Source organism: Nanorana parkeri, unplaced genomic scaffold, assembly GCF_000935625.1.
Source record: "Nanorana parkeri isolate BGI_ZX_2015 unplaced genomic scaffold, ASM93562v1 scaffold21, whole genome shotgun sequence".
NCBI lineage: Eukaryota > Metazoa > Chordata > Amphibia > Anura > Dicroglossidae > Nanorana > Nanorana parkeri.
In genome coordinates this window covers 3,023,506-3,033,835 of record NW_017306289.1, presented here as the reverse complement: position 1 = coordinate 3,033,835, position 10,330 = coordinate 3,023,506, and the positions used below count along the sequence as shown (strand labels likewise).

The 10,330-nt window shown below is 41.5% G+C and overlaps 1 protein-coding gene across 1 annotated transcript in view; it reads left to right on the top strand.

Moving 5' to 3' along the window:
* GAS6 (growth arrest specific 6) overlaps positions 1–5,260 on the top strand; it is a 55,980-nt gene extending 50,720 nt beyond the window's left edge. The window contains exons 14-15 of the mRNA XM_018562931.1: positions 2,898–3,123; positions 4,903–5,260. Of these exons, the coding sequence (XP_018418433.1) occupies positions 2,898–3,123; positions 4,903–5,054 (378 nt within the window). The 3' untranslated portion in view covers positions 5,055–5,260. The remainder of the gene's footprint in view (positions 1–2,897; positions 3,124–4,902) is intronic.
* The last annotated feature ends 5,070 nt before the right edge of the window (positions 5,261–10,330 follow it).

Here is a 10,330-nt window from a genome sequence, read left to right as displayed (position 1 = left end):
TTGCAGTGCCAGGCTGCTGTAAACAAAGCTAGCAGGGTCTTGTCCTGTATTAAAAAGGGGATGTATTGCAGGGACAAGTCTATAATTTTGCCACTTTATAGATCATTGGTTCGACCTCATCTGGAGTACGCGGCCCAGTTCTGGTCACAAGTACTAAGAAAAGATGTCCTTGAGTTGGAAAAAGTCCAGCGGAGGGCAACCAAACTAATTAGGGGTATGGAGGACCAGAGCTACGAGACAAGGCTACTAAATTTAAACATGTTCACATTGGAGGTGAGGAGATTAAGGGGGGCTATGATCTCCATGTACAAAATGTTCAATGGTGGTAGTAACATTAGCGATAAACTGTTTAAAATTAACTCCATTACAAAAACTAGAGGCCACCACCTAAAATTGGTGGAAAACAAATTCCAGCAAAAGGGGCGAAGGGGGTTCTTCACAGTAAGATCAGTTAGGGTCTGGAACTCACTGCCACAGGCGGTGATTTCAGCAAATAATGTGGAATTGTTCAAGAAACTTTTGGACGATTTCTTAAGGGACCGTAATATACAGGGGTACAGATACTCCTAGAATGAGATCCTAATAGGTTGGACTTGATGGACTAATGTCTTTATTCAACCTCAAATACTATGTAACTATGTAGCTAACCTATACCTTTGAATGATGCCAAGATGTGCATGCACAATGGAAAGAGAACCCAACAGAGACAGTTTTGTTGCAAAGCTTATGCGTCACGAGGCAGGACTGCACTCGGGATTGATTCAATTTATAGGAATATTTATAAAGTGGTGAATCAATTAAACTGTTGTTAATATTTGCTGAATATCAGGATAACCTTTTTATAAATATGCCCTTAAGTGTTGTTCTCGCTTATACTTTACTTAAGAGTAGGGATGCACCGATACCGGTTTTCCGGTATTAAGTAGGAGTACTGATATTTTTTTTCCAGTACTCACCGATACCTAATAACGATACCGTCATTGGTGGGCCTGAATTATCAGGAAGCCAGTGTTCTATCAAAAGAACACCGGCTTCACTTCCCTCGCAACACAGCGAGGCAGCCTGGCTTCCTGAACAATCATGGGTGGCGGGTCATGACGTGCCACCCAACTTCCGGCTTCACTTGTTGCTTGACAGCCTGGCTTCCTGACCAATAAAGAAGCTGAGCGGCACCTGCTGACCTGCCACCCTCCTTCCTGATTGGTTATGAAGCAAGGCTGCCTAGCAACAAGTGAATCCGGCTTCCTAGCCAATCAGGAAACCGGGCGGCACATCATGACTCACGGCCTGGCTTCCTGATTGGCCGGGAAGCCGACTCCATGCTCCCTCGTGGCACTGCGGAAGTTCTGGTATCGTGGTAAGTATCTGAGCATTTGGGCGAGTACAGGCATCTAGTATCGGTGCATCCCTGCTTAAGAGGATTTCCACTCTTACAGCCAAATTGGGATAACACATATTTTATATGTGTTACATGTTTCTCACTCACGTAGCAGAACTTAAAGGAGAACTATGGGGAAAAACACTGACCCCATAGTTCTCCATTTTTTTCAATTGCTGCATGCACAAGACATGATCTATTCTGAAAGAAAAGTTGTCTTTGTACTGGGTTGTGCTCTGGAATGCAAGGGGGGCTGGGCAGTTAGTATACCGTGTCTCTAATGTGCTGGCAGATAGTATCAGTTTTTTGAACACTCTGTTCTAACAAACGGTAAAAGATGGAAGCATTGTATATTAATGAGGTGAAAGCATGGTGTGTCCCTAGTCTTCTATGGGGACAGACATAGTTTCTGGTCACTTGGGAGTTGAGAGAGAAGCTTGCAAATGCCTGCAACACACACATGTAAAAGGTAATGAACATTTTTTAATAAATTCGTTTTCGTTATGCTGTGTGAATAAGAACAATAACAAACATATAAAGGGGGTTTTCTGAAAATTGACTGCAAATGTGGAACTACACAAATGTTTCCAGAGCTGTTTGCATTGCAAACATGTAACCTTCCTTGCCTAACTGTATCCATTTTTTTTGGAAAAGTATACCATTGGTGCCACACACAAAAGACATTAGGCATATATGTTACACTGCTCTGAGGTTTGACATAGAAATGTACTTAAGAGGTTACCTTATACTTTAGACAGAGCCCCCCTTGGCAGCCTAAACAATTAGAAAACAAAATGGAATGGGTGTAGAGAATGGAGACCTAATGTAAAGTAAACCTATAGCAAAAGAAGACCTTCGATGACAAAAATATAATTGGACACATAATAGGAATAGCTTTGTAGTGTGGTAAACCTTACATAGATGGACATGTGTGCGATAGATTAAAATGCAATTTTTACACTGGGGTATAAAAAAACACAGGTATTACAAGCATACTAGTTGGCTCCTTTTTGTCATATGATTGCATCACATATCACCACACACATTTAACCATAGGTATGTCTTCATTCAGGAAATTTCATAAGCAAGAGGGAAAATATTCAACCAACACATGGTTAACATTTTTTTTTAAACATTTGTCTGCACACACTCTAAATATTTAAGTATCTTTTTGTGCTATACGGACAGTGTATTAGCTTGCCATGAGTTATATAGTAATATATATCTACCTACTAGCAATTATTGCCGTTTCATACCTTGTCATATTATTTCAGATAGTTAGAGCAGACATAATAATAACATGCAGTTCTAGTCAGATGATGCCATGTGGAAGCCATGCTACAGTTTGGCCACGACAGCAGTGTGTAAACACAGCCCGGTGTGAGACATTCTCCTCTTGCTGTTACTTGGACAGCAAGTAACCCAGAGATGGATGATATAGTATTACTGAAACAGGTTAGCTGAGGATACACTTCTTTGGCAGTGACAGCTGATTTGTTGCTTTAATTCCATTCTGCAGTTCGTCATCCTGTCTGTAGGAAATGTTGTCGTGTGTCAAGTAGAGGTAAATGTCTGTGATAAAGAGCACACCGTGGAGGTCTCTGCAAGCAATGATCACATATTCCTTTCCTTTGATGAAGAGCCCGGACAAATAGAAATGCAGGAATCAGAATTGCAGGCCATTCTCTCTATAATAAATGAACATTTACAGCAAGGAGTAAAGACCTATACTGGAGGATTACCAGGTGAATGTTTTATTATCTACAATTGTTTCCAAGAACCACCCGCACTCCTTACAGTCTGCAACCTTCCAATGGTGGTGGTTATCACACGGATGGCACTGTGTAAAACTCAGAATAGTCTCAACAGGTCATCAGCACACACACAGATGAATTCAATATCTCTATGATATGTTTATTGAAAATGTCACAGCATGTCATTAGAAGCTGAAGCTAGCTTTTCGGGACCTTGCAGGGACCCTTCATCAGAGTGACATAGTGACCTAGGTCACTATGTCATCACTATGTCGCTCTGATGAAGGGTCCCTTCGAGGTCCCGAAACGCTAGCTTCAGCTTCTAATGACATGCTGTGACATTCTTCAATTAACATATCGAAGACATATTTATTTCATCTGTGTATGTGTGCCGGTGACCTGTTGAGACTGTTTTATTATCTATACTTTGTTTGAAAAGCTGTATGTATCTTTGAACCTTGGATAACTTTAAGAGTTTCACCTAATTCCACCAAACTGGTCACATGGAGATTTCTAGTTTCCGCTCTGGCTTACAAGGTGGATTTGTATATACGATAAGGGATATCCAGTAGATGTTAATTTTTTTTTATTTTTTTTTACTGCAGTCGAGTAAAAAAAAAAACTTGTTATTTTAGCTGCAGAAAAATAAAGTGTAGCTCAACTCACAGTGGGAGGAATTTATCACAACTGGAGCATACAGAATCTGGAGCAGTTGCCCATGGCAACTAATCAGCAGCTCTCTTCAGTTTGCTCAGGTAAGATTTGAAAATGAGACAGAGAAGCTGATTGGTTGCAGTACAAATCTGCTCCAGTTTTGATAGATTCCTCACTATCCTTCTTATAATTCTGATATGTTTTATTTTGTTGTGCCCTCACCTGGATATATCATACAGTCTGCAATGGTCGGTGTCATTTTGAAAACACATGTAAACATTTGTGTTAAAAGCAGGTCTCTTTTTTTAATGTTCATAGAAGACCACATTATTATGCAGATTTTTTTTCTGCCAAAGAGTACATACACAGCCAAAATGCAGACACATTAAGAATGTATTCTTATGCTTTATTGTTATTGTATTTTTTGTTTTGCCTAGAGTTCTCCTTTCATTTCTTTTACTCAACCGAAAAACATTTAAGGTTCTAACTATATATCAGTTACTCTGCCACAAGCAATATAATATTATGTGCTTCATAAATACGAGGCATACCAGTTATTACCATGAATAGTCAACTACCTGCTAAAGGTTTCTTCAGAGTTTTATCACCAGAATGTTTTGAAGCTTATATGTCCAGACCAAGTTTAGCAGTGTCAGTAAACATCAGTTAACTTCACAATCACGTTTGTCATACACTGTGGGCTGAATGAGAGAAATCATTAAGATTCCCACAGTCAAGCTAAACAGCATGGATGGAGAGTTCCCCGCTGCTCATTTTTGTATAATACCTGAACAGTATCCAACAACTGATTGGATGTGGGCACTGTTTGGCCGATAACGTTCCACCCGGCTCACTCGACAAAAGTTAATTGAAAAATCAACTTTTTTAAAGTGGGTGCTGCTGGCAGGACTGCTAGATTCAGCCAAAATTAGGAACTAGGAATTAGGAAAATTAAGAACTAGGAACACACACGCACATGCATGTTCCCAGTTCTCTGTTGCATAGTTAATCTAGGTTCTTATGGAAATTATCATTTTTCATGTGGAGCTATAAAGTAGTATTGCAGTCAAGAATGGTGGTATTCATGATGTTCTTTTTTTCTTCTTAACTGTTTAGATGTGGATGTCACACGTACACCAGTCACAGCATTCTATCATGGCTGCATGACCATACGTGTTCAGCAGAAGACCTTGGACTTGGATGAAGCTATACACAAACACAGTGACATCACCTCCCACTCATGTCCTCCCATTAAGTCTGCCAAATAGGTTCATTTCTGTTATTTTTTAACCAAATATCTTTTTTATATATATGTATAAATTATTCTGACTTTGCAGTATTGTGTGTATAGTTTCGTAAAACACTGAATTTATGTAAGACCTACTGATTTTTACACCATGTCAAACCGTTTATGACCGTATCACCCTCCTTCCTTTGCTGGGAAATCTATTAATAATCAAAATACCTACAAGAGAACCCTGTGATGGAAGCTACAATTGTCCAAACTTCATGCTGTACGCAAGGTTCAGGAGTCAGAAAATGACAGCTTCCATGTGGAGCTTGTCACCCACGTGTTTTGCTTGCTGCATGATGGATAAACGTTCAAGATTGTAATATATTGTAAATATTTCAGAAAACTAATATTAATTGCCAGAAAAGTGCAGCAAGTTCTTTGCAGACTTTTATTAGAAAGCAACTGAGAACTGTGGTAATATTATGTCCTAGCAAAGACATGCAAAACTGGAAATTGTGTTCTATATTTTTAATACCAAACACTGATTTTTTTTAAAGCAACAAATTAAAAGAAAATAAAGAAGAAAGAACAAAAGCTTTCAATATTTGTATATATGTTTTATGCAATCATAGACGTCTCCCAGATCCACACCCTTTGTCAAATATAGGAGCATATTTGTGTGAAGGAAGTGTACTTGTTGTCTTATAAAAACATATGGGAAAAAAGAAAGAAGGTATTGAATATCTATGGGCAAGTCTTGTTTTTAGGCTTTTTGATTATGAAGCTTGGAGGCACTCAGGAACCATTTATACAGCATGATTTCAATCTTTATTCACAGATCACAGGGGTATAGTGTAATTCTATAAGTGCCATGGCAATCTTGCCAGCAACAGTATTGACACGTCCTTCACTGCTCCACTGCATCACTCTCTCTCCATTCCTTCTCCCTTGCTAGTGGTCTGACATCCAATAGATAAGGAGGCAGTTGGATTTCAGTTATTGGCCAATGTACCATGACTCTAAGGAGACATTGTAACTCTACCTATTCCAAGCAAATTGACATTGCCTTCTGATAGCCCAACCCCCAGCAAGCTATATTCACCCATCCGCACTCCTTCGCCACCTTCCTGCTCCATTGCTCTAATGGAGCAGGGCTTCTGGGTATGGAGGAGCATGTAACAGTGTTCAGACCTGAGTGGCCACGCACCAGACCTGAACATGGTCACATTAGGGGAGCAGTGATGTCATCAGCAGGGCTAAACTCCAACAATGGAGCTTCTGTAGGGAGGATTCCTGCAGCAGGGCATGGATTGGTGAGTAGACCTTGCTGAAGATAAGCTATCAGAAGGCACTGTCACTCTGCCCTTAATATTCCTGTTTTACTAAATCACCCATGTTCTTAAAGAGAAGTCTACAAAAATGGCCCGTGACATGGGCGTTCCATGAACAAACAGAAAAATGACGGAGGTGCTGCTCATTGCAATTGGTCCAGCTGTCATTTTTTTAAGCTTGCTCCTAATAAACGGTAGTTGGAATCTGCTTTCACTAACAACTCCACCTTTCCAGTTCTCGAGTTTTATAGGAAACATCCTTTCATTGGTCAATACAGGAACTGTATGCTGATGCAAGAACTGTAAGCCTTTAAAAAGAAAATGAATATTCCTTAAACCTGCCTGATGTCACTTAAATTAATGTGATATATTTAGAATTTTTAACACATGAAAGCCTGATGAAAGAGTTCCATAAAATAGTAACACAGCCAAGGCTGCAAGCCCAGGCTGAAATCTGTTGCCAGTTCTGTGTATGTTATTCACATGGGCTCATCTCATTACTGTACATGGAAATGTTCCATGAAAACTAGCTTTAGTTTTCAATGGGAATTTTATACTGCTGACATACTGGTAGACACACCATAAATCTGTATTTATTCACTGTCACAGCAAAAGGTGATTTATAGAAAGTGGAACAACCAATTAAATTCCAGCTGTTATTCTTTCAGTGCATGAATACAAGATACAGATATATTCTAGTGAATGTGTATTGTCAGCATCAGCACTTGTTTTTTACTTTGTGCAATTGCAATTGTGACCTTACACATAACTGGTCATAATTCTAGAAAATGGTAGCATGGTGGGTAACAATCAAATCACTTTAAAGAGTCACTAAACTCAGGAGTTAAATCCTAAAATGCATTCATGTACCTTAACTATTAACACATTGTATCTTATTTGTGTATCACTTAGCTGTAGATCCTCAAATCATCTCTGTCCTTCCTTCTGGAGGGTGGCTACGTTTGTTCCCCATGGTCCCTGTGATGGACTACAATCTCAATACAAATTAGTAAACTAAATGTGAAATTGTAGTCCATCACAGGAGTGAGCTTGGAGCAGTGACTACTTTACAACACATACAGGGACCATAGGGAACAAAAGTAGCCACCCTCCAGAAGGAAGGACAGTGTCAGTATGAATTCAGAGATGATTTGAGGATCTACAGCCGAGTGATACACAAATAAGGTACATTTTTGCTAATAGGGTACTTGAATGCAATTTAAGATTTAACCTTCCTGGCGGTATTCCCGAGTGTAGCTCGGGGTTACTTTTCTATACAGTAAGCGGTAACCCAGAGCTACACTCGGGAATGCCGTATATCATTACTTACCTTGTCCCTTGAGCCGCGCTGTGTTCTTCGGCTGACGCCGGCATCAGTCTTCCGGGTTCCGTCCCTTGCCAACGTACGCGTCGCAGGGGGGCGGAACCGGCGGGATATTAGAAAAAACGGAAAAAAATAGACTGAAAAAAGAAACGAAAAAAAAAATATCATACCGCCAGGGAGGTTAACTCCTGACACACACTGATGTGTGTCAATGATCCCACAATTCCACAGCTCCGCCAGCAGAGTGGTGAGGAGGAGGGGTAGATTTTTGCCAGTTTCTGTGGCGTGTAGTACCATTTATGCAATAGTTTCTGTTGGGATTCCCAGTGGCTTAGACATTGCGAAGTTTTCAGAGGCCAAGTGACTGCTTTGTACCATTGTTCTGGAGAGAGAGAAAAGTTTAGTTCCGTTTCACACCACCTCATGGATGGCAATTTATCAGTAGTTTTTGGTTCACTAAGTAGATTATAAAAAAAAGGGAATACCTTTCTTGGATGGGGAATTAGTACCATAGTAGTGCATGCATCTCCTAAGAAGCGTTCCATCGCGCACACATATAGAGGCCAGATAGTGTCTTATTCTGAGGTATTTATAGAAGTCGCGAGCCGGAAGAGAGTATCTCTGACATAGAGCATCAAATGGCAGCAGGCGGTCATTGTCATACAGACTGGCTATATATGAGACCCCCAAACTTGTCCAGTTGGACAAATGTATGTCTGGAAGGATGAGATCAAGAGTTGTTAGCGGTAACAATCTGAGTATAGATTTGTTATGGGATTGAGTTGGGGACTCAAGGGCATGCCAGACTCTCAAGGTCGCAGTCACAGTGTCTAAGAAAGATTTAGTGGGAGAACTATTTAGTAGGGAAGAACAAAGCAGAAGATTGAGGTCCGTAGTTAAGGAATCCCGTTCTATTTGAGACCATAATTTGTCTGGACGGGGAGTCCACCAGTATTTAGTCTGGTCCAGTAGGTTAGCTTTATAATATTTGGCAATCTCAAGGGCACACATACCTGCATAGGCTGTGGGTGTACACAGTATTGATCTTGAGATTCTAGGTTTCTTCCCATTCCAGATAAAGGTATCAATAGTGCTCTGGAGTTTCCTTAAATAGGAGGGTAGGAGGGGTATGGGAAGAGCCCGAAACAAGTATAACATATGGGGGAGAACAAACATTTTGACCAGATTAATTCTACCCGCCCATGACACAGTGGAACGGTTCAGATCTTTGCAAAGGTCCGAAATCTTTAGCAGGAGTGGGTTAAAGTTAAGCTTAAAAAGGTTAGAACTAGGGGCTGATAGGATGATACCTAGGTATTGAAGGGTATTAGTGGGGGCCCAGACGAAAGGGGCTATGGAGCTAATGATACGTCTAATGGTAGTCGGGACATTTATAGCTAGCATTTGGGATTTGGAATGATTAATTTTATAGAGGGAAGCTGTACTAAATCTTGCCAGGATCTCTTGGACTGCTGGAAGGGAATGTACAGGATCAGTCATGGTAATAATCACGTCATCTGCATAAAGCCCAATTTTGTGCATGCACTTGCCCACAGACACTCCACTGATGGCAGGGCTGTCGCGGATAGCAGCAGCCAGAGGCTCCATGACCAATGCGAAGATCAGCGGGGACAGGGGACATCCCTGTCGCGTACCATTGGTAATATGAAATGGAGCAGACAAGAGCCCAGAGGTCCTTACTCTCACACTGGGATGTGAATATAGGGCTTCAATAGCAGAGCCCAAAAAACCTGTATTACCAAATTTCAACAACACGGCCCGAAGATATTCCCAATGCACCCTATCGAAAGCCTTCTCTGCATCCAAAGAGAGGAGCAGAGAAGGTTTCTTAGAGTGTTCTAAAAATTGCAATAGATCAACCATACGTCTGGTGCCGTCTGGCGCTTGCCGCCCGTAGACAAAGCCCACTTGGTCAGAGTGGATTAGATCAGTGTCTCCTGGGGGCGTGGTCTGGCCACGATCGAGTATGGCTGCCTGATCTGAGTGCTGCATCACAGGACCTCTCAGATTAGCAACTTACAGCATATAAAACAGCAAATCACTCGTCGGATTTACTCCCCTAGGTACCGCACCTGCTCCAGCCATGATAAAAAGCAAAGACAAGGCTAAGGGACCTAAGAAGCTGACAGACTTCTATCCACGGCCTGAACGGGGGATCAATCAAAATGGCTCCTTCACCTCACGGCCCTCAGAAACACAGTGCAGTACAATCCCGGATATGGAGCTTAGCTGCAGACAGGAAGGCACTCATGGAAGGGATCTCCCTAAGCGACCAGCGAACTCACCCTTAAGCTCGCCACGAACCACGGGAACAGTGATTAAGAGGCAATCTACAGCCCCAGGCCCCTCAGTTTCAGTTACCTCAGGAGTCATGGTTACCTCAGGAGTCACAGTTACCTCAGGAGGCACAGTCCCATTACAAGATGTCCCTGCCACTGACACCCCTGCATCAGAATCGTGTATAAAACACATGCTGCTGTCCCTGCGCTCAGAATTTCAGCATGATCTCCAATCCTCACTTTCTGGCCTGCAATCTCAAATTTCTGAATTGGGCTCCCGCACAGATAAAGTGGAATCGTACTTTAATGATTATGCAGCCGCTCATAACGATCTGATAGCGATGTTGTGGAAGGA